The sequence below is a fragment of the Topomyia yanbarensis genome, chromosome 3 (assembly GCF_030247195.1).
Source record: "Topomyia yanbarensis strain Yona2022 chromosome 3, ASM3024719v1, whole genome shotgun sequence".
NCBI lineage: Eukaryota > Metazoa > Arthropoda > Insecta > Diptera > Culicidae > Topomyia > Topomyia yanbarensis.
In genome coordinates, this window is record NC_080672.1 from 53,403,085 (window position 1) to 53,429,285 (window position 26,201).

General features: G+C 38.2%; 1 protein-coding gene across 1 annotated transcript in view; it reads left to right on the forward strand.

Annotated features, from left to right (window-relative positions):
* Positions 1–440: 440 nt before the first annotated feature.
* The window catches only part of LOC131686736 (chitin deacetylase 1), a 75,829-nt gene continuing 50,068 nt past the window's right edge, over positions 441–26,201 (forward strand). The window contains exons 1-2 of the mRNA XM_058970673.1: positions 441–1,128; positions 18,532–18,689. Of these exons, the coding sequence (XP_058826656.1) occupies positions 1,080–1,128; positions 18,532–18,689 (207 nt within the window). The 5' untranslated portion in view covers positions 441–1,079. The remainder of the gene's footprint in view (positions 1,129–18,531; positions 18,690–26,201) is intronic.

The following is a 26,201-nucleotide window of genomic DNA, read 5'->3' on the forward strand; positions in this document are numbered from 1 at the left end:
TTTTTCATGAAATTCAACTCGGCAGCGGAGTAATGAGCGAAAGAAGTTTGTTTACAAAAATCTCAATAGCCCTTTTGAAGAATTAATATTGAAATGATCGATTCACCTCGATAACAGCAAATACTTTCATTCTTCTGTATATAGCACTGAGCCAGCCTTTCGGGATATTCCATGCATCTCCTTTAGCTTACTTTTCATGACGATATGATATTACCCTGCATAGCTACTACAGCCATTGAAAAAAAAATCTGAGCTCTTCGAACCTTCAAAGTTCATCCGAACCTGGGGAAATCCGGCACCCACTCTCGCAGCTGACACTCAGTTGGAAGCCACCGCTGCCTCCCCTATCGCGAGTTCCAAGCGCACCGAAAGTGGGTAAAAAAATTGCGCGCCGTATAAAAGCGTGCTTCTCGCTGGACGCTCTTTTGCGTTTACTAAAGTTCGACGTCGAATCGGACGCCGAATTGTTTGTTCTGTCTCGATTATTCCGCACAAGTCTGCTCCACCGTAGTAGTTAGGCTGCCGACTTAACTGATCCCCTCTCGCGCAAGCTAGCACCACTCTCCACCGGTGGAGCGCATTTTTGTCGTGTCGCCGATTTGTTTTTTTCATTCTTCTTCTTTCCTACTGCTGTCAGCGTTACCGTTGCCGCCGCCACCGCCACCGACAAGTTAACAGCCGAACCGCATCCAAAAAGGCAGCCCTAGTGGCCGTGCCTGTGCCAGTGTGCTTTCAGTGTGAATCAGTGCTTCAACGCCAGCGCCAGCCAGCAGCACTCAGCAAATCTCTTACTTTGGGGACACTGTATACCACTACCAGCCAGCCACGGTGGTGAACAATCGAGGATACTGTGCAACTCTAGTGCTAAGTGTGCTGTATAATTGTAACCCTCTAGCCCCTTAGGGAAGTTCTAACGAGCGCGAAACGGAAACCGAAGAAAATTGTACGGTACTGTGATCGAAGTTGGCCGTGCTGAAGTGCCCCGTCAGTGACTTAGCTGTGTAAGTTGTCCTTTTGATTTGATTCGATCTGAAGTGGGACAGTAGTAACGAACAAATAGGCTGATCGTAGCGGAAAATATGGCGAAAGTGTATGCCTTAATTGGCATTTTAGCTCTGGTGGTTTCCGGTGAGTATTTGTTTCTTCTAATAAGTTTTGAAATTGAGTTAAGGGATTCATGAAATCGTTCATAATTTTTAGAAAAGAGTGTATACTTAGAAAAAATGAAAATTAGATTTCACCATTTAGCGTTTCGTTTTTCTACTTGATAACAGTATATTACGAGTTTTTTGACGTTTAAAATAAAATATTGCATGTATTGAAATGAAAAATTCAACTGAATAAACTAAAGAATTCATATTCAGTTTACACGTGCTTAAATGTAAATTCGTGTTAATTGTTACGTACTTTTTATTTACACTCTTCATAATGCAAGATGCAAACTTACAGTATTTTTAGCAATTTAGGAAACTTAAACGCTTCTGACGACGAATCCGTTATTTGTATCCAACTTTCATTCCTTTATATTAAATACTGAGAATAAAACTATTAAAATTATCAAAAAACTAATTCGCATATAGTAACATGATTAATTTTTCACTGGAAATTCGATTATGACCCCTCTAACCACAATGTTACAGATTTATTGTATTTTTTGGTAGTTGAAGCGTTGGACTTCATTAGGTTCATTAGGAAAATATAAGATTTTCATAAATTTATTCGACAAACGTGTGAACATTTCCAAAGATAAAATTCTTCTTTAAAATTTACATTATTTTCACATTTTTTCTTCAAAATTTGTTTAATTAGCTTCTCAGCAAAAACTATTTCAACCAGAAAGTTTTTTTATTTTTCGCTAATCTTCGATGGAATAGGAAAAAAATCAACTAGGAATTGATAAAAGAATTTGGTGTCGTTCCTAAATCCATAATTATTTTCTACACTTAATAAACAGTAGAAAAACAGTATGCCAAAGTATTGCCTAAAATAATGAAATGTTTATAGTTTCTTACATATTCATTTTTCGGGTCATTTTTTTAAATTCGAATGATTCTAGAAAATTTGTTTTAGATACCTAGTAAAGTTTGAATCAAAAAAATTTCAGGCCAAACATCGCTGTTTTGCAACAATTTTCAACCCTAAAATTATTTTTTATTTGTAATTTGCCGAGTTTTGGTGGGACCGATCAGGTGTTTAGAAACAAAGTTTGTATCTAAGCAGCATTAGGATTATATATGTGCACGAAAACTTTTTCGAACGCTTAATAACTAAATTTTTAGTAGTCTTTCCGAAATCGATTGGCTAAATTATGGTACAGCAGGACGATTATTTATTTTTGTAAATGACTTTTTTAATTCGTCTATTTGACACGGTTCAATGCCTTACTTTAACGGAGTCGTGTGTCTTTTATTTATTTTCCACAAAAATCATTTAACTAAATATTATGTGCCCATCGATTTCTTTGCATGAAATTATCCATTACATATGTAAATTTAACGCCAGAGAGTTATACGGTCCTTTTTTTCTCTTTACGCATTCGTCAATGCACTCGGCACAGCTGGTGTCATGGAATATTGTTGATTGATTTGAACTGTATCTTCGATTTGCGGATTACGGTTGTCAAACCATGCTCCTAGTTTCCTAACATCTCGGTGGCACTTCTTCCAATGCGCTGAAGGAGCCGGTGTTACCGGTTGGATAACAGTTATTGTTGAAGATTTTGTATTTGTTTCTGTTTTGCTTATTGTTTTTGTCAGAAATTTTTGGAGAGCGCTCATTATTTACAGTACTGGTGAGAGTCTGATTATCATAAGTACATAGCGTTGTCTGAGAATAAGCAGATCCAGAGTAACGAAGGAAGGAATGAGGTTTTTCAACCGCATTCACACCACTTCAACACCGTTGAAAATGCATTTTTCCCTTTTTTATTAACGACTAAGAGTGAGTCAATCTTTCATGTTTTATGTTGTAATGACAACGTGAAACATTTTCCAATATTAAAAGCCATAGTACTCAAGAAAGAGCAAGGAATTGAAAGTTTAGAAAAGCGTGGAGTAGACCCTACTCCACGCTTTTCTAAATGAGCAAACTTAGAGTGTTCGTACATGCCACAGACTTAGATGATTCGCATCTAATAATGCCAAAATATCCTGATAGAAATTCGAGGTACCATTTGCATGCATATTGTACGCAGGGCCGTACCGTAGTCTTCTTGCGCCCTTGGTGGGGTCTCGCTCTTTTGGTGTTTACTTTGGGTCTATTTCAGTTCAACTTTACTAATTTACTGAGTATATAGAAATGGTATATTAATTATGTCTTATTTTATAATTTATAGTTTATAAAGCAAAACAAGATTTCCGCGCTCTCCTTAGGCAGATGATCTAGGCGATTACCTACCCAGGCAATGGATGCTACCGGCCCGCGTAGGTGAAATTAAATTGATTTAAGTTGCGACATTTATCAAAGCTAGCAACATTATCAGCGAATAAATGAAAAATTAAGTAAATGTAAGACAACCCAACTGGCAAGTAATATATATTACAATATCCCTTCAGGTTTAAAGAATGAAAAATTTGACATAGACAACTAATTACAACAAAAGTTGCATAACATTCCACTGACACAAACTAAGTGAGCAGAACATTCTCTTCGATAGAACAATGTTGATTTCGGAATCAGGAAGACCAGTTGTATCGATAGCATATAGTTCACTCTTTCCTCGTTTATATATCATATCATAAGCAATTTTGCCAACTTAACAAGGAAGTTTTGATTAAAAGCCTTTGAGAACTAAGCCCCCTTCAGACCCCCAGACTTATCATTTCCGTGCACAATTGGCACAGAAGATGAAATACACCGATGAAAAACTGAGCTGAATTAGCACATTAGACGGAGAAATTTTAACCAACTTTCATTGATTTTCGAAACATGTTTTACTTTATTCAAAAAAATGTGGAATCTAATTCCCAGACAATCTTTTGAAAGCGACGCACAGTGATGGATTTCCCTAAAAACCTTACCAAAAATCGAAAATGGTTTTGATTGACCTGCAAAAGTTTTTTTGGGGCGCAGATTACGATTTTGATGTCAGATTTTCAAAATACAAAATGGCGGATACAAAATGGCCGATATTTAATTATAAATATAAATAAATTTTCGCGAATGAATGGTTTTAATGGATCCAGTGTATGCCAATAACGTTTATAATATATCGAAGTTTAAATGGTGTGTAGTTAAATGACAGAATTTGTTGATTTGTACGCAATAAGATATTTGGGTGTTAAGATGATGTTTCTTTTATGGGAATTAATGTTATTAGTCATTTCAAACTATGTATTTTGAAATATTATACAACATAGCTATAAAACTTTTCAACTCTCTGTAGGTACGATTATTATTCAATTGCTGTCCGATGCACATATTTCTCAAAGAACGAATAATTTTTTTTTAGATTATAGAAAATATGCCGATTCTGCGACGAAATGCTTGGAATGAAAATTGATAACAAGTTTGCATGGAAATTGTAGTTACTAAAAAATGAATATGAATATGGATATGTAAACATCTCAAATATGGAAATTTTGAGCGTTTCGCTTAAAATAGCATGTGGCAGCACCATCTAAAGTACTAGAACCCAAAATACTACCATGCAATTTTCGACTTTTGGCCAGGCTTTTAGGCAAATCCGCCACTGTGCGACGCGGGAAACCGAAGTTTCTCACATTAGTTCTAGCAAAGTCGGCTCCAACAGAACACTTTGAAGTTTTGTGAAATTTTAAATATAAGTAGACTGCAGATTTATCTGTAATATCATCAATGCGGAGTTTGAAGACGGGTGGAGCATTTCCCGAACATGCAAATCGGTTAACTGAGCAACCGATTTATCGATCAATTCAACCGGCCTCTATCAAAAATATAAAAATTCGTTACATCTATTGTTATGTTACCAACCGGTATATTTCTTTCCGTTGATTGTTAACTTGTAAAAAACACCGAAAAACTTGGTTTCCTAGAAATTTACTGTGGTTCATTTCATGTCAACTCAAGCCACCAATCTAGAGCTGTAGATTCATACAATTACTTGTCGCTAGGTACTTGCAGTCAAATGACAAAGCATCTTTTCAATATACTTCATATCATGACGAGTATACTGTGGCAGGGATGCAATCCTCAGAGCAAATAAAGAGAAGAATAAAAACGCTCTTCACACTTTTCATACGAACCACCGCTCTTCTCTTTCACAATAAACCTCTTCACTCCGATGTGTGTGGCTCCCATATGTGCATTCTTCTTCATGGGTGCATATCTTAAAGAGTAGAAAAAGAGGTTCCTTAGTGTGAATCTTGGTCCCACGCGCACGGTAGCAGAGACGGCAACCAAAACATTTTGAAAACGCTCTTCTGATCAATCTTTATCTGAATTGTAGTTTGATTCGCCTTCTTAATTGCTTGCCAGTGAGGGGAGGCACAAAAAAGTGACTCTTTGTGCGGAATTGTGCGGCTCTTGGTGCACAGATCTTTCTCTTTTTCGTTTTCAAGTTTTTCTTTGTATAGTCGTTCTGCACATCGCAGTATTTTTGTGTTGCTCTATTTTACATCGGTGTATTTCACTCTTTGTGCACATTGTGGAGACAATTTCTGGAAGCTTTTACCTGGTTGGTGGATTGTTGATAATGGTGCATATCATTAGATTTAATTTAGCAGCTCAGATGCCGTCACGACAGCACAAACAAATAAAACAAAGGTGCTTTTGTAATCTGCTGCTGTTAAAGGTTTTCTACACACATCTCTTGCCGCTTACTATCGGTTTTAACATTTGCTATTAGTACCATCCTGCCATACATCACGAAAAGCCTGACGTGATAGATATCCCGTAATTTATGTCTCTTCCTTCGCATTCTTGAAGCTTTCACTTTGCGCCGGGTTCTAGACCCGTGCATAAAAGAACTCTCCTGAAAAGACCTAGTGGGATGTCGAACAAAATTCGTCTTCGAATACTCCGACCGTCTGTTGAAAATCATACAAATGGAACTCAGTTGGCCTCTAACTGATCTACTTCCAATTCAAAGATAATCCGCTAAGTATTCTGAAGATTTCGAAATAATGCGTCGCATATATTTTCCCGTACAAAGTGTTGAGATCGACGGCGTGATCACCGATTCGAATTTGTCAGGCGTAGTTCTACTGAAGCACGGGGTGAGCTAATATTTTGAATGGCAAAGAAATGGTGTGGCAAGCGGGCAGAGAATCATTAGGACGACTCTTACGTTACGAATGTTGAAAATCTGTTGGGGAGTGTCCACATGATCCATTACCATTCCCCGAGAGCAAGTAGTTCCCGGAAAATCTGAAGCATTCCTTTAAAAGACGCTCTAAGCACTCTTTTGCAAAAAAAAAACTAAAGAAAGCTACACAAATCACCACGACAAAATGCACTCTCTTGGCTCAGAAAGAATGCCGCTCTGGCATCCCCTTGTGGAGACATCTGTTACAGCACCTAAACCTTCTTTAATACAAAGCCTAAGCAAACAGCCTCTGATCTTAATAGCAAACAAAAGCAAACGAAGAGTTTCCAGCGCTTCAAGGAATACCAAAAATCTCAAGTGGCTCAACTTAGTGCTCAACAAAAGATTCAACTTAGTGTGGGACTGCTTGTGCTTAGGTTGGACATTTTGTGTTATTGCGGAGACATAAATTCTCACGGTACGGCAAAAAGCTTTCTTCTCATTTTTTTATTTCAATTATAGGGGTGTTAATCTTAGAGTCATTCGTCCCTTTTCTGGCTAGAACAATCTCTGTAGTAAAATCTCTAATCCCATGTGCGGGGACTGGAATCGATCCCAGGTGAGCTACGTACAAGGCAATCGATTAACCAACTACGCTATGCACGCTCGGCACTTACGCCACTCACTGAGCGTCATCGAGTGAACCCACTCAGATCACTCTGAGAGCGGTTTCAGATTCATTTCAGAGTAGGTTTCCGCAGTCATTATCAGTTATCAGTGGTTGAATATCATTGTTAAAAATAATAAATAAATCGTGAACGCAGTATAAATTATACAAATAGATCTCTTTATTCCTTCTTATTCGATTATAACTATAATTATAATAACAATTAAAAATAATTGTTTTCCTTTCTTTCTGGTATCGTGATGCGGCAGAAAACGCGTTGTGTGGCAAATGGCTCTGGTCTAAGGGGAGTAATAACAGGATTTTATACAATTTCAGTCATGTCATTGCGTAATTTTAACACTTAAATGTGAGTGTAAAACCCCTGAAGATATTCGTAGGTATTAGGAAATTTTTCGTGTACTTTATAAAAAATCTTGCTATTAGCGAAATAAATTCGTCATCAACCTAAAAAATTTGTTTTGCGTAATTCATGTTTTTTGCTAAAATCCCAACAATTTATAATCACAGAAAATAGTTACTATCAGAGCGTATCTAACTTTTGTAAACATTTTTCGTAAATATCAAAAAATACCAATATCATTCTAGTACTTAATAGTGGTGAGTAGTTTGAAATAAAATCGATTTTGCCAGATCGATCCTTAAAAATCGGTGTTGTCAAACATCAATCTTAAAAGATCGGATGAAAAAAATAATATGTAAATAAATACGAAAACTATTGTTCGATGAAGGAGAAAAAATTCGTGCGTCTAACGAAATCGTTCGTACTATATACGAACATTTATTAAAATAATGAAACATTTCGTTTCATTCACGAAAAATAATTTCTTTATCAACGATAACTTACGTGCAATGTACACTGAAGATGTAAAATTAGGAAAACTTTCGTTCGTTAAGCGACCATTTTTTCAGTTCGTGAAATGAACGAAAACAACTATTAACAATGCACGAAAATACTTCGTTGCAGAAAACGACGAATGAATTCTTACATTGTACGATAAGTTTCATTCTATATATGAATTTTGAAATCCCAGCAATTTAAATTCAACTATTTGACATATTCTCCCCGCTGAACGTTTGATTATATTCTCAATTCGACAATAGAAAGAAGGACTTTCAGTAAACGGAATATATCAGGTTGAATACAATTTCTAAGCTGGATTGTGGCTAGAATTAACCGAATTAACTCGAAATTGGGTAATGTCATTGTCTCAAGAGTGGCTGTGGCTATGTCTCTAAATTTTTAGAACTTTCCCCACTCAGTAATCTGTAGCTAATTGAATGTCGTTAAAAAGTAAAAAGAAAAAGTGACAACATATTAGTCGAAATAAAAAAGGTAATTGAAGTATTTAAAAAAGACTCGTACTATTTCTAGTGAGCAACAAGTTTTGAGCAAGATTTTTCTTTTTCAGATATTTAAAAAAAATTCTTCAATCTCATTGATATTTTTACGACCATTTCAAGCAGAATATCATCAAGCTTAGAGAATATTTGAAAATAAAGTAGTATACGGGATCTTCATTTCAACAATCTAAACAATAATCCTAGAAAAAACTTTGTGCCACTCTTTCAATAGGTCATACAAGCCACCAAATATAGCTAAATAGACGTCCCTACATTCGGTGTGCAATATGGACTCGCCATTGAATACAATAAACGATTTGCTCATGCAGTTCCAGCTCGTTAAAACCCCCTTCAATTTGGCATTGTGAAATAGCTTAGAAAGACCCACACGACCGACTCACAGTAATTACCCAATTCTTAGTCCGTGTGCGATTTTTTGCACGTACCTACGTACAACACAATCATGCATGCTGCGTTTTTCTTCACTTTTAGTTTGGCACTATTGAAAGTTGTTTTTCTTCTTCATCCAGGTTGTGGTTTGGTTGTTATATTCTTTTCCCCTTGTTTTTTTTAACCTGTTGTCCGACGTCCGACGCCTTGTCGTGGTGGCGACTGGTTTGTTTCAAAATATCTTTCAATACTAGGTACATACGTGCAAGTAGTCTTCTTGATGTTTTTAAAACCTGTGCTTATTTGCTACTTATTGAGGTTAGTTAAGTCTAGAAAAACTCAGTTGCGGACTTAAATGCACTGAAAATCGAAGAAATGGTTTTATAAAACCTTTTGTTTTTAGTTTTAGAGGATATGTAATATTTAACAAGTGAGACTGACTTGAAGGTGTATAACCTTTGAAGTCAGTTAAATCCAATAATTCTATGGTATAATTAAAGTCATATACAAACCTGCTAAGGAGTACCAAGAAGTTCCCTAGAAAAGTCTCTAATCTTATAGCGTTCGCGGTGACCATACTGTCTCCGCAACCAATGTACTGGTCGATTCGAGTTCTTCTTATAACAACTAGTTTGAGAAGTCGATATTTATATGGAATAAGAATTAGCCATTTCCGCAAATTATTTTCATCGATGCGTACAGTAAAATATGTTGAACTCTTAAACCAAAAATCAGAGAAATTGGTGCATTGATTATGGAAATATCGTGAGTTTGAAACAACATCAATTTCAACTATTTTCACAATATTTTTTCCAGGTACATGAAAGTTTCTTCTCTTTTATAGTCCAAAGCTTTGTGAGAGACTTCAAGAATATAATTAAAATATCGGAAAAATCTTTTACCGAGTTCAACGTTAAAGAACTTAATGCTGTATAACACATCCAAACAAAATTACACCATTGAGCTGCTTATGTCAGATTAATCTATACATATTCAAATTGCTATCGCTGTAGATATAACTTACGTACGACAAAGCAACCACCTATGGACCTATTTGTCCACCATGTCTGGAAATGTCCAAATAGAGCCATCCACTCTGCCAAGACCGGTTCATCTACAAATAGCACACATCTTGTTTTGCCAAGTTTTCTTCTTCTATATCTTCAGCGTTTTCATTTTGCACCTTTCTTCACATGTTTCATAACACATCTCGGCCGAACGAGAAAGGTGACGTGTGATATCAAAAACGAAACTCTTTTACTCGTTAGAAAATGTTCAAATCGATCTGTAAACAAGATAACTACCGATGTTGTCCATGGCAAAGATTCGAAACATTCTTCTCGACATTTTGACTGTTGAATGTAACCAAGTTGTGTAACTATCCATCGACAACGGCGACCATGAGTTTCATAGTATCGTTCAAGCATCCGGAATTCCGACTACAACTGGCACATTTCTTTCGAGACAGACTTGGGCGCCAAAATAAAAAAAAAATGGTTAAGTAAGAGAGTAAGTAAACTTTTCGCACATATGCCTACGTACGTTTTTTTACTCGCTCATGTACACTCCCACCGGCATTGCCGTCTCGCGCGCGCGGAACGCGTAGCTGGGTGCGGTCTACTATAGCCAACAGGTCGACACGTTACATCGGCATCTTGTCCTAGCATACGAGTGAACAATTTTTACTATAATCCAGTTTACGCGTACGTACCTACAGGTTAGGTATGTGTATCTGCGTAAGATGGCTGAATACCGGTTCGCTGCTGGTTGGAATATTTAGTTGCAGATCGAGTGTTTACTTGACGCAATTTCGGTTCGCAACCTTCTGGGTCCGGTACTCGATTTGGTCTGGATTGCTTTTTGGTAGCTTTGCCCAATACACTGACTTATGGTAGGATAATGTGGCATCTATTGGAGGACGTATTTCTTTCAAGGTTTTTTTCAATTTAACCGTCATGTTCCTACAAAAACATGTATGTATAACATATCGACAGGATTCTCAGGTACCCACAAAGATAAAATGCACTTATCTTTGGCCATTTCTTTTATATTTGAACATTTTGGATGTTTGTGGTGCAAGACTCATTGACTATTAGACGCTACGAGAAGCAGTTTCTGTAGTTATATTCCAGCTCTGCGAAACATTCTGTGAATTTCAATCAGGTACGTTGCGAACTCATCAACGACCATGCTATCATTGACGTCCGATTCGTTTGTGACGTGAAACAGGGCGATGTACTCGTTAATCTATTGTTTCACATAGCGCTCGATGTTGCGATACGAAAATCTGATGCGCAAAGGAATGGAACCATCATCATGTTTTTTGACTTCGCTTACGACATTGGCATTATTGGCGTTGATCGCAGAGAAGTAGAAGATGCATTTTTTATCTTTAAAAGGAAGGCTGCGAGTTCATGATAACTGGCAGAGAGCGGGGTAATTCGAACGATATTGATTTCGAGGTGGCAACCGATGGGACTCGGTACCACGTTGTCGACGAATTCATAGGTCTTGGAACACACGTGACTAGTGATGACGATGAGGTAAAAAAGCGTGTTGCTGCTGCGATAAGGGCTTCCTATAGTTTGCATAAACAGCAGAAGCTATGTTAAAGTATGGCTTTTTTGATTTAGTGTTTCGAATTTTCCTCGTCAGTAACTAGCACCAAATGGGTGTCTAGTTAGACGATGTATCTAAACTAGTACCAAAATTAGCACTAGTTGGCCACTAAAATCTAAAAAGTCTCGTGTGAATTCTAAACAACTGTCTTATACCGAGTGATATCTCGATAGTAAGCACAGAGGTTTTGTTTGCCGACGAAAAATATGAACCGAAACTGTCTTTTGATATAAGAACCAAACGCCAGGGACGATGCAAAATTCCCAAATGGGAAAACTTTGGACAATACCAAATTTTTGTGCATAAGGACACATGACCATACATAAAGTATGGATTTTTGTTATAGTGTTTCGGATTCTGCTCGTCTGTAACTAACATCAACTGGGTGTCGTTAGACGATGTATCTAAACTAGTAACCAAATTAGCACGAGTCAGACATTAAAATCAAATTTTGTTAATTTTGTGTACTTTGCTTTTATTTCAATTCATTTTATGATTATTTTGTGTTCATTTTATGTTCATTTTGTGTTCATTTTGTGCTTATTTTGTGCTTATTTTGTGTTCATTTTGTGTTCATTTTGTGATCATTTTGTGTATATTTTGTGTTTATATAGTGTTCATTTTGTGTTCATTATATTTATTTAATTTATTTTATTTATTTAATTTATTTTATTTATTTTATTAATTTTATTTATTTTATTAATTTTATTAATTTTATTATTTTATTTATTTTTTATTTTATTTATATTATATATTTTACTAATTTTATTATTTTATTCATTTAAATAATTTTATTAATTTTAATTTATTCGTTTTATTCAATTTATTCATTTGATTCATTTGATTCATTTAATTCATTTGATTCATTTGATTCATTTGATTCATTTGATTTATTTGATTCATTTGATTCATTTGATTCATTTGATTCATTTGATTCATTTGATTCATTTGATTCATTTGATTCATTTGATTCATTTGATTCATTTGATTCATTTGATTCATTTGATTCATTTGATTCATTTGATTCATTTGATTCATTTGATTCATTTGATTCATTTGATTCATTTGATTCATTTGATTCATTTGATTCATTTGATTCATTTGATTCATTGGATTCATTGGATTCATTGGATTCATTGGATTCATTTGATTCACTTGATTCATATGATTCATATGATTCATTTGATTCATTTGATTCATTTGATTCATTTGATTAATTTGATTAATTTGATTAATTTGATTAATTTGATTCATTTGATTCATTTGATTCATTTGATTCATTTGATTCATTTGATTCATTTGATTCATTTGATTCATTTGATTCATTTGATTCATTTGATTCATTTGATTCAATTGATTCAATTGATTCATTTGATTCATTTGATTCATTTGATTCATTTGATTCATTTGATTCATTTGATTCATTTGATTCATTTGATTCATTTGATTCATTTGATTCATTTGATTCATTTGATTCATTTGATTCATTTGATTCATTTGATTCATTTGATTCATTTGATTCATTTGATTCATTTGATTCATTTGATTCATTTGCTTCATTTGCTTCATTTGATTCATTTGATTCATTTGATTCATTTGCTTCATTTGCTTCATTTGCTTCATTTGCTTCATTTGATTCATTTGATTAATTTGATTAATTTGATTCATTTGATTCATTTGATTCATTTGATTCATTTGATTCATTTGATTCATTTGATTCATTTGGTTCATTTGATTCATTTGATTCATTTGATTCATTTGATTCATTTGATTCATTTGATTCATTTGATTCATTTGATTCATTTGATTCATTTGATTCATTTGATTCATTTGATTCATTTGATTCATTTGATTCATTTGATTCATTTGATTCATTTGATTCATTTGATTCATTTGATTCATTTGATTCATTTGATTCATTTGATTCATTTGATTCATTTGATTCATTTGATTCATTTGAGTCATTTGATTCATTTGATTCATTTGATTCATTTGGTTCATTTGATTCATTTGATTCATTTGATTCATTTGATTCATTTGATTCATTTGATTCATTTGATTCATTTGATTCATTTGATTCATTTGATTCATTTGATTCATTTGATTCATTTGATTCATTGGATTCATTTGATTCATTTGATTCATTTGATTCATTTGATTCATTTGATTCATTTGATTCATTTGATTCATTTGATTCATTTGATTCATTTGATTCATTTGATTCATTTGATTCATTTGATTCATTTGATTCATTTGATTCATTTGATTCATTTGATTCATTTGATTCATTTGATTCATTTGATTCATTTGATTCATTTGATTCATTTGATTCATTTGATTCATTTGATTCATTTGATTCATTTGATTCATTTGATTCATTTGATTCATTTGATTCATTTGATTCATTTGATTCATTTGATTCATTTGATTCATTTGATTCATTTGATTCATTTGATTCATTTGATTCATTTGATTCATTTGATTCATTTGATTCATTTGATTCATTTGATTCATTTGATTCATTTGATTCATTTGATTCATTTGATTCATTTGATTCATTTGATTCATTTGATTCATTTGATTCATTTGATTCATTTGATTCATTTGATTCATTTGATTCATTTGATTCATTTGATTCATTTGCTTCATTTGCTTCATTTGCTTCATTTGATTCATTTGCTTCATTTGCTTCATTTGCTTCATTTGCTTCATTTGCTTCATTTGCTTCATTTGCTTCATTTGCTTCATTTGCTTCATTTGCTTCATTTGCTTCATTTGCTTCATTTGCTTCATTTGCTTCATTTGCTTCATTTGCTTCATTTGCTTCATTTGCTTCATTTGCTTCATTTGCTTCATTTGCTTGCTTCATTTGCTTCATTTGATTCATTTGATTCATTTGATTCATTTGATTCATTTGATTCATTTGATTCATTTGATTCATTTGATTCATTTGATTCATTTGATTCATTTGATTCATTTGATTCATTTGATTCATTTGATTCATTTGATTCATTTGATTCATTTGATTCATTTGATTCATTTGATTCATTTGATTCATTTGATTCATTTGATTCATTTGATTCATTTGATTCATTTGATTCATTTGATTCATTTGATTCATTTGATTCATTTGATTCATTTGATTCATTGGATTCATTTGATTCATTTGATTCATTGGATTCATTGGATTCATTGGATTCATTTGATTCATTTGATTCATTGGATTTATTGGATTCATTGGATTCATTGGATTCATTTGATTAATTTGATTCATTTGATTCATTTGATTCATTTGATTCATTTGTTTCATTTGATTCGTTTGATTCATTTGATTCATTTGATTCATTTGATTCATTTGATTCATTTGATTCATTTGATTCATTTGATTCATTTGATTCATTTGTTTCATTTGATTCATTTGTTTCATTTGATTCATTTGATTCATTTGATTCATTTGATTCATTTGATTCATTTGATTCATTTGATTCATTTGATTCATTTGATTCATTTGATTCATTTGATTCATTTGATTCATTTGATTCATTTGATTCATTGGATTCATTTGATTCATTTGATTCATTTGATTCATTTGATTCTTTTGATTCATTTTATTCATATCTTTAATTTTATGCGTTTCATGTACAGTCATTCGTTATATTTCATTCAATTTGTTAGTATGAGTCAATTTATTTTATTAATCTTATAACTATTTCTAAATATAATCTTAATTTTTATTTAATAACCTAAACTAATTTGATTCGTGTATTTTATAATTTTGATTTATATTAATTTTTCTACTTATTTTATGAATTTAAAAACCTATTATTTCATTTTTTGCTTTACTTTTTTATTTCGGTCGTTTTGTTGATTTCTATAATTTATTCAGTTTATTCGAGATTTTATTCGTGCAAGACTAGAAACTGTTTTCATCCCACCTCTAGTTGGAAGCCTACTTCTCGTGAGTTCTGCAAACTAATCCAATAGTGAAATATGTAAGAAATGTCTCATCTCACTGCTAGGTGGATTAAATCGGTTTTTATGTTATAATTTTATCAATTTTATTGATTTTATCTATTTCATTTATATTATTATTTTGTCGATTTGATTGTTCTATTAATTATTATTAGGTTATTCATTAATTGTATTAATTTTAATAGTTTTATCAATTCGATTAATTTTGTTAATTTTATTGTTTTTAATTATTTAATTCATCTCATGCTTTTTTATTTTACTCACGTTATTTGCAAATAGTGATATTTGAAATCATTTGTTTCTTTGCTAAGTTGATTAAATCGGTGTTTTCGTTATAAAAGAGTCTAATTATTGACATGAGCGCTGCATTTTAACCGTATGTAGTATATTCAACCATTTGTGTCACACAAAAACATCGTTCGCTACAGTTACTGTTATTCCTAAATCAGTGAAAATTGTGAAAACCAACACCTAATCAAAATTCTCCTGTACACGGCTCACAGAAAGGAGGCTTGCTATTCCGCGAATTGACAGTTATCGGTCACGTCAGAGAAATCGTTGAGATAAACAAACGGATTTCTCGAAAGTTGTTAATTGACAATATTTGAGCTCTTACGGTGGAAAAAATAGTGTGCAATGTATTTTTGACGTAAATTACGCCATAATTACACTAGACACAGTAGATAATCAGTGCATCTATGTGATTATTAGCGTAAATCGGGAATTTGGATGGATGCCATAGAAAACATATCCCACCGTAATTTTCTGATCATAGCAAAGGTTTTGGACATCCGCATAGCTTCCTTGTGATTTACCGGGTGCCGATTATTCGTTAGAAGCAAACAATATATGAATTTCATGTAATTGTTTTCGTCGACGATTTCTATGACGCGCTCTCGTCAAATGTTTACGCTCTAACGAGCTAGCCTAGTATATGTATGCCGTGCTCCTGTAAATTTCCTAAATTCCCATTGTCTTCGGATGATAATTTTAATGATTGTTTTTGACTTTATGTAAGCAAATTCCAGATTTTACCGGTTACTTCTATTTTATTGTACATTCCAATATAAAAAATATGACGTGATAGATTTCTTCATTATTGAAAATTACAGAAAAGACTAAAGAAACTCAAAACATCCTGTCGACAAAGTTTGAACGAATTTTATTCAGTACTTCGGGTCACAGTCAGTCCGAAGAAGGTCGAACAAATTTGAGAAAGCGCGCATTTTTCCTTGAAATGAAAACCGTTTTTTATAAATTTACTGACAAAAGTTTAGAAGTGTCCATATGGCGGACGGTAGCGGTACAGAAACTAACCTCTTTGGTGCATAGCGCGACCAAATGGTACGGTTTATATGAACGCTCCCGTACAGCTTTGTTGCTTATCCACTGCACAAACAGTACAGTATCGTTAGGCCCGGCTGTGAGGTGAAATGCGTATGCCACAGTACACAAAAGTACTACCATTGCGGAAAAATACTATAGCGTTTGACATTCAACTAACTAGCGTTAGACCTACACATCGCTTGATATTAAAGCAAATAGAACTTACTCTCACAGAAGTGGCCATCAAAATATTTATTTTTCATAAATAATATATATGAAATCAAAGAACAAAAAAAATGCCGTGAATCTGGCGTGGAACGACCCCTAAACAGCATAGCCATTAATAAAAAAAACTGCTCCACCTCCCCCACGGAGATTTTAAAAATATAATCGTCGATTAACGTTGAGGGTCGTTATTATTACGATGTTTCCATCGATGTCTAATTCAAACCGCGATTCCCCTCCTAATATTGATGAGCACCGACCCTTCTTTTATCGCCAGTGCAACACCATAACGAAACGAGTGAATCGCATCTCGCCTGGCAACAACTCCATTTGAAACGTAGTTTTAGCGAGTTTACTGGCAGGCACAATGAAAAAGGTGCCAATTTATGGGAGAGTACGAAATGTATAAAGATCAAATGTCGCGAAGAAACATTTGTCTTCTACTCGTTCATATGTCACAACTCAACACAACGACGCCATTATCCGAATCGATCTGATCGCTCGGGACCGGCGGAATGCCTAGAACTTGCATCACCCGGGCGAATCGACCGAATCAGAAAGTCGTGCCTTGAAACAAACATAAAGAAAAATGTGTTCATTCCTCCCCGACCCAAGCGCCCAAAAGCTTGCTTATGAATGCGCAGCCTGATGATGCGGTGGTGCACCGAGTAACCGCAGCGTTACTCTCCGTGCTTGATAAATCAATTCGATTTCAGTGTTGGACCCCGAAGCCATCGGCATATTTTTCTCCGGTGACATTTGAAGTTTTTATTGCACACTATAATTTTGAAACTGATACCTGCTCAACCTTAGGCCAACCCCGTTGCTGTGCTGTGAGTCTATTCTTTGCCACTCGTAGCATGGATATCGCTATTTTACACGATGGCACCTTTCACGTTCGGCGGCAATGAAAGAGATGAGATTGAAAGTGGCATGAGTGGATAACATTGAACAACATTCACCATGCTCTTTCGAATTTTTTTTGGGCGAATATAAAAATTAATTGAACTGAGTCTCGCTTTAACAGGTCACGGATAGTAAAAAAAATTTCAAGCGGGGTTAATTATTATCAATAATGTTATCAGTTGTATAATTAAGTAAATTTGGCACAAATTCCTTACTGTCAGCGCTTATTTATCTTAAGTTTTAATCATCAGTTTTTGCATAAGTAGTTCCGCCTTTGTATATAGGCTAACCCATAACCCAATCAATTAGCGAATTGGTGTGCTCACTCTATCAAAATGAAACCTTTATCGACCGACGGTCACGCCCGCATGTTACTAATAGTTTGACACATATCAATGCGTCCTAAATTTTTGACAAGTCCATTATGTATTGAGAAGTGGTTTGTTTAGCCAAAATGTTAGCTGCCGAAAATTACCCAATACACACAGATTATATCATTTTCCGTGATGAGTAACTGCAAAACTCCAGATACGGAACAGTTGCAACGAAACGATGCGATAATTCGACGCGAAGGATGATAATTTGAGCAAAACAAAAAACACATCACGTGCGGTATCATTATTACCACATGAGATGATTGGCTGGTGTTGATGATGAGCGTGATTGAATAATGCGTGATAAATTACGGACGGGTGGTATTATTTGATTGTTTCAGTCCAAATTAGGCTTCAAGGAACTTTTTTTTTCTGTTGATAGGATTATGTTTATTTTTCTTTCCTGGCTCGTTAAGTTGCATTGAATTCAAATTACCAATTTATTCTATTTTTTCTATTCCTTCCAGCCACGGCCACCGTACGAACGAAGCGACAGGCGGAGGAGACTAAAAAGGAAGAATCGTTTGAGAAAGAGCTTTGCAAGGACAAAGACGCTGGTGAATGGTTTCGATTAGTGCCCGGTGAGGGCGACAGCTGTCGTGATGTCATCCAGTGTACATCGTCGGTAAGTGTTTGTCAATGCATAATTGGTACTTTGAACTTGGGTTCGTTTGGGGTGCTCAGTCGGTTAGTATAAGTCGAACACGCGTCGTCGGTAACCATAACCGGGCAATGTTTTTCATTTCATACACTACCGGGTACTACCACGGGATTAATTTTTGTAGAGCATCATTGTTGCTGGTTAGTTCAGTGTGTAGCCTTCCGGCCGGCACGTGTGTGTACTAAAACTCACCTGTTAACTTTAGAAGGGGTTTGCCAGCCAGAGATTTATATTATACAACATAACTCACGGATGATGATTTTGGTGCTGTAACTCGTTTTCCTCACCTTTTCTTTTTGGTTCGAATTCCACAAGTGAACTGATCCTGGCAAAAGAATTCACAAACGTTGTTCGCTGGTAGATGGTTGGTTTATTGTAAAAATCTATGTGAAGAGCATACAATTCATAGGATCCATTCGATTTCTAATTTTCAGTTATATAGTTTAATGTTTCTTCTGATTAGTCTAGCCTTGTGTGTGAGTGTGTAGGTGTGTTCTAAGGGTATACCACGGTGGTCAGGCACATTTGAGGCCAAACTTAGCATCGGTTCGTGACCCCCCCTCGGCGCATCGGTCAGAACCTTAGGTTAACACAACGGTTCCACAGTGTGCGTGCGGTATCAATGCATGTTTGTCCTCCTCTCGTGGTTATAGTTTTAAAGTAGTGGATGGATTATAAAAACCAGGTTAGGAGGCATTTTATGTTTCAATATTTTATATTGTATTAATTAGCGTGGCGTCTTATTCTTTTGTGAACATTTCAACGCACCGAGTAAACTCCAAAATAGCGCCTAATTCCTCATCATGAGCTGATTAGAGTTACATAGCTTTACTGCATGAAAGAGTTTTATATTTAGTAATAGATATGCATTTTATGTTGTGTATTTAGTTTACCCATTTGCTGGGCAGCTGAAAGCTCTCGCCGCTAACGATCAGAGCGCGGCTTCGGTCTATTATCTGAACAGCGTCAGTCGGGGTTTTGCCCCTTAACTCTGTAATTATTAATGTACTTAGGATGCTTCTCTGTTTTTTGTTATTTGCTTGATTTACCACTTTTCCGTACTATTAACACTTAATAATTTTTCTCGCGACTTTAGTTTTAAATGGTTGATTTTTGCCTTCTTGAAAGTAACTATCGAGATGCAAAGTATTCGTAACGGACACGAAGAAATATTCCTATGTCAGGAATACTTTTTATTAGTTTTTTTTTGTTTTAAACCATTTTTAATTTTTCGTTTTCTTTAACAAAATAACTTACCATCGTACTAAGCATTTTTATGATTTTTGGGCATGCATGTATTTTTGCAGCGAGAACTCACACAGCTGTAACCGTTGTAATAGGGTTTTTCCATCTTCAAATTCGTTTGTGTTGATCTGTTGTACGGTGTTATGAGTTTAACATTTAACATTTATAAACTATCCTGTTTCTTTGCCAGAATATATTTTGCGTTGTAAGCAGGCATTGTAATTCTCACTCACTCACGTAAGAAGAACTCACGCAAGAAGAACAACTTTTCCGAGATAAAGTGAGTCACAAAATTCTCCGACTCCACAAATTACGTGAGAATAATTTTCCCGATACAATTTTTTTAATTTTCCCCTTCTCACGGGGAAGGTGACAATATTTAATTTTCCTAAAAATCGATAAAGGTGTCAAAATTTACACTTCACTTCAAAGAAAAGCAACAAAAAAGTTCGACAGACTTGTATTTTCGTGTTTTGTAATAGCGGTAGCAAAGCAGAGAGCACGAAAACGATACCACGATAATTTATCTTTATTTATCCGAAGAAATAATCCGAATTGTAGGGTAGACGAGCCCGTATTCATCTCATTAGTCAGGATGTCGCACTATTTCATTAATAGCTCGGCTTACAGTGATTGGATTGCGGTTAAATAGGTATCATCATCTTTGCTTCGTTCCTAAGAATGAGCACAATTAAAAATCTTACCTGGAAAATGTGACCTAGCCTTAGGTTCGCGTAACGGTCACAACCTTCTAGCGTTTTCTATAAAACTATCGTTAAAATAAAGATCGCGTCAGTACCGTCTTTAGACATGGGCACACTGGACCCGGGCTAGGGGGCCCTGGGATTTTAAAAGCGACAGACACTCGAGCAACCAAATAATCGCTATTCCTTTTGCGCGAGGCTCGAAAATGAATAATCCTAATTCTAAATCATCTGAAGGGGATTCGCCAACACAATATAAATAGATTTCAAAGCCTTCTGTTGGTGAAGGGGAATGTTAATTGAAAAACAAAACGGATTTTTTTTGCCTTACTCATATAGAAAGGTTAAGGTCACTCTAAAAATCGATAACCCAATCCAGGCACGCGTGTGTTTTTTTTTATAGTAAGGTTAAAAAAGCTTCAAAAGCCTGGCCTGTAGTGTATTGGCACTGTGTGGGACTCACGACTCACGTTCGTGCCTAACCACTAAAAACATTCCTTACTTTTTACACCCTTCTTCCCCACGGAACTCATCGTACTCTTTCTGCTGCTCTATCTCGGAGCCTCGCTTGGTGCATGGAGTGGCACGACCTATGAGCTTTGATTTAACTCTCGGTTCCTCTCTTGCTTCTTGTCTCCATCTTACGTCGCCGTTTATTTCTCGTCCCTGTGGTGAGCCGTTTAGGTGCTGATTCCCTCAGCCATTCAGCTCATGTTTCCGTGAGTCATTCAGCTCCCGGCCTTATCACGATCCGCTTGGATAGTGCTCAACGGCGAACTTATCTTACTCCGACCTATGGTTCCCCGACGAAGGAATTTCCCCCGACACCGATACCCGCTTTCTTGAGCCATTTAGCTCTACTAAAATCTTCCAACTTTACCGCTTATCCTACTCCGATTGAGAGTTCCCCGACAACGGAATTTCTTTCGTTACCGGTGTTTGTTTCGTGAGGCAATTAGCTCCCCTTTTCGTCACGATTCTGTTGGGTAGTCCACGGCGCCGTATCAGCCCTATCGTGAATTCCACGGCGGCAGACCGCTCCCGATACCGATGTACGTTTCTGTGAGCCATTAAGCTCCCCGCCACGTCTACTCGGTCTAGTCCCCGGCGGTGGACCTAGCCTACTCAACGGCCAGCCAGCAGATGCTGAGGTCCATCCAGCGATTCCGGGTAGAGCGAAGCTTCCGGTTCACTGGCGCCCCAACGACCCATTTCTGGCTATTCGACGCGGTCTACTCGGTCTAATCCCCGACGGTGGATCTAGCCTACTCACGAGCTACCCGGTAGAGTGTCGAGGTCGGTCCGGCGATTCCGGTGGAGCCTGACGTCCGGTTCGCTGGCGCCCCGACGACCCGAGCCCGGTGCTACATCACGTACTATTCAACTGGTCCCCGGCGGTGGAGCCAGCCTACACCGTCGGTGAGTTTCCCGGCGGCGGAATTTCTCCCGAAACCCTATTTGTGGTTCTACTGCGGCGTTCTAACCAATGTCGTTACTTTGTTGGTCCCTTCGCCATTTCCTTTGCAGCTCGGAGAGTATACTCGTAACAACTCTGTTGACAGCGTCCCAGATATGCTCGTCGCGGCACATCTCTTCGACGATGTTATCCACTGTTATATCAGGCATACCCCTTTGGACTTCTTCGAATCTGAGGCATTCGAAGACCGCGTGTTCCGGTGTCTCTTGCACGTTCACACACTCCGGGCAAAGGGGTGACGAAGCGTGTCCAAACCGATGTAGGTATTTCCGGAAGCATCCATGCCCGGACTAAAACTGCGTCAGATGGAAGTTCACCTCTCCATGCTTCCTATGTACCCAAGTAGACACATTTGGGATGAGTCGGTGGGTCCACCTTCCTTTCTCCGAGTAATCCCACTCTTGCTGCCACTTAGCCAACGAGTCCGCTCGAACCAGTCTCCTTGCATTACGTTAATTTCTCCGCTGGTAGCATTCTACGTCCTCAGCCAGAGTGATACAGATGGGAATCATCCCGGCAATTACGCATACCGCCTCCGACGATATCGTTCTGTACGCACTTGCGACACGAACAGCCATTAGGCGAAAAGTGCTTGTCAACTTCGTCCGGTTCCGCTTTGAGTTCAGCGCAGCAGCCCAGGCCGGTACGCCATATCTCAGGATTGAGGATGAGACGTCTCGTGCTGCCTCTTGCCCCTCCGTGATTCGGCATGATCCTTGCCAATGCGCTAGTTGTTCTCGCAGCCTTTTCACATACATAGTCGACATGGCAGTTGTAATTCAACTGATCGTCAACCATCACACCCAGGTGCTTCAGCGCGCGCATCGATGGAATGGATTGTCCCCGACGCTGTGTGTGTATGTATGTATGTGTGTGTTTTTTTACTTGGTGATAAAGCTTTTACGCCGACCCAGCACACGTTCAGTAGTTAGACCATACTACCGATTTCGTCCATCGTGTGCCAGAGTGAGGGACTCTGAACAGAGAAGATAACTCTGAACCCTACTTCTCTAAACTCCACAAAGGAGTCCGACGATTCCATTTGAAATGACTACTTCGGGGGGAGGCGTGCTAATGCACTTCCCATGATTCCAGGTCTAGCTATTTCGCTGGTCTCATAACCGCCATATCAGTCCTGCACGGCATGATATTCAACATGTCCTCCTCTCTACGTTGACCAGTAGGATGCCGTGGTCGATCCAGCGATTCCGGTTGGAGGGTGGCTTCCAGTTCACCGGCGCCCTGACGACCCTATACTGATGGTTTGTCGTGTTCGATGCTACTCGGCGTAGTCCCCGACGGTGGATCTAGCCTACCTTGGCGGAGAGATCCCTGACCAAAGAATGTCTCCCGCAACCGTTGACGGATCCTTTGATGCAGTCCGGCAGAATGCCGAGGTCAGTGAAAGTGGAGGATCTTCCGAAACCGATGCTACACGGGCAGATGCCGAGGTCGGTCCTGCGATTCTGGGTGGAGAGTGACTTCCAGTTCACTGGCGCCCCGACGACCATTTGAAGGTTTATGGTCTACTTTCCGATCTACTCGAGCTAGTCCCCGGCGGTGGGCCTAGTCTACTCCGACGGAGAGATTTCCCGATGTTGAAATTTCTCTCGAAACCGTTATCTCGATGCTGGTCGGATAGGTGCCGAGGTCATCCTGCGATTCCGGGGGGGGGGGGGGAGTATGACTTCCAGTTCTCAGGTGCCCCGACGACCTACCGTCGACAATGCGTACGCTCAGGCTAGTTCCCGGCGATGGATCTAGCCTACTCCGGTCGCGCCCGGTGGGTTACTTCATCTCTCTTCCTCAGACTGACTTGTCAAGTGCCGGTCCGGCGATTCCAGTTGGAGTGTAACTTCCGATTCATCGGTGCCTCGCCAACCCGAGGCCGTATACTGCTACGTTGCTGGTCGTTGCTCCTCTCGCCAGCTTCGTTGCAACGCTAACATGATCTGAACGACTGTTCTGTCCACCAAGTCCCATTTTTCTTTGTCCTCACACATTATTTCGACAATATTGGCCATGTTATCGTCCTCACGCGACAATGGTTCTCATTTCGTTTCGCTCGTGCTCGAATCGCGGGCATTCGAGGACCACGTACTCATGCGTTTCCTCTGCATCTCCGCACGCGATGCCGAACGGCAAACTTGCGTGGCCGAACCTGTTCAGATACTTTTTGAAACAGCCATGACAGACAAGAACTGCGTCATGTAGAAGTACGCCTCACCGTGCGCTCTGTTCACTCATACCGACAGACATGGAATTAGTCGATGGGTCCATCTTCCGTTTACAACTTTATCCCACTGATGCTGCCACTTGATTAAGGTGTCAGCTCGGGTTCGTTTATGGACTCCTCTCGTGCCTCGATCCCAATAACACTCGCTATCTTCTTCGAGAAGAAGGTTTCTGGGAACCGTCCCAGCTATCACGTAGGCTGCCTCTGATGAGATACTTCGATACACGCTAGACACCCGCATGGCCACCAGCCTGAACGTGCAGTTCAGCCGAGATGTGTTCCTCTTCGTCTGCAGTGCCGTGACCCAAGCAGGTCTTGCATATCTAAGCACCGATGTGGAGACACTCGCCAGTATTCACTTTAGACTGCTGCTGATCGCCGAGTTGTTGGGCATGATACGAGATAGTGCCGAGATCACTTTTACGGCCCTCCCGCATGCGTGGTCGATGGGGCTATTTAAGCTTAGCCGGTCGTTTAATATCACTCCCAGTTGTCTAACTTCCCGCTTTGAGTTGATGATACACTCTCCGACCGAAATTGCCGTTGGATGCCGATTGCATCCAACAGGGGGCTTGCCTGGCTTCGGCCATAGCACTAGCTTTTGTCGCTTCCAGATGTCGGGGAAGTCACCATCGTCGATACACTTTTGCACCGCGGTCCTAAACATATGCGGGTTCGATAGGATTGCTGTTTTCAGAGCCACGTTGGGGATACCGTTGGGTCTCAAGGCCTTCATGGTTCTCAAGGTTTTTGCCACAATCATCAGCTCCTCGTTGGTTCTTCTTCGTAGTCATACTGCGTTCCGTATGGCGTGGGCAGCCAGGCCGGTGGTTCATGCTGTGGAAATAGCGCTTCTACGATGACTTTCATCCTCTCCGGGCACCTATCCGGTGGTACTGCCGGTCCTCTTATCTTCGCCATGGCAACTCTACAGGCGCCGCCCCACGGGTTGGAGTTGGCGTTGCGGTAAAGCTCTTCCAGGCAGCCTTGCTTACTGAGCTTGATTTCCTTCATGCTATGTTGCGTTTCGGCTTCGCCTCATCAGAAACCGACACTAACACATTGTCGGAATAGATTAGCGCCGGCTTGACGCAAATCCCTTAAAACTAAAACACACTATGTGTTTCAATCAAACGACTGATCAAACGTGATGTCCCGTTCGAGCAGAAGTTCTGTTTATGCCGATGAGACACAAGTGAAGCCGAAACTTGTCTTGGCTTAGCAGGCCTATGCGAAAGCACTAACCAGCGCTAATCTATTCCGACAATGTGTTAGTGTCGGTTTCTGATGAGGCGAAGCCGAAACGCAACATAGTATGAAATAAGGATTTGTGCCCTCCTGTACAAAGACTGGTTTTTACCAACAAATTTTCACCCTAGTGAGAAATTTTGGTTTTTACCAAATTTTCCTCCTTAGGGTGAAATATAGCATAGTTGATTTCCTTGTTAAGTGCGGCTCTTTCTTCCTTGTACGCTGGTCTTAGATCATCTCTTTCCGCGACGTTTCGGGCTCTCTGCATCTTCCTCCGGGCTCGGTGGCAGCATGCACGTTGGTTGGCAATCGCCGAATTCCACCAGAAAGCTGGGCGGCGATCGTACCTTGGTTTACCTTCTCTTGGCATGGTTGCATCGCGCGCTCTTGCTAATGCCGTTATCACTTCGTCTGCACTGAAGTCACTCACGCCTCAACGCCTCGAAGAAGACTCCCTTGTCGAACTTCGTTGTTTTCTACCTCCACTCGTTTGATTGAATCACACGCGCTTCCGACTGCCTATTGCTTCCGATAGTGTACTGGATCGCTTGGTGGTTGCAGTG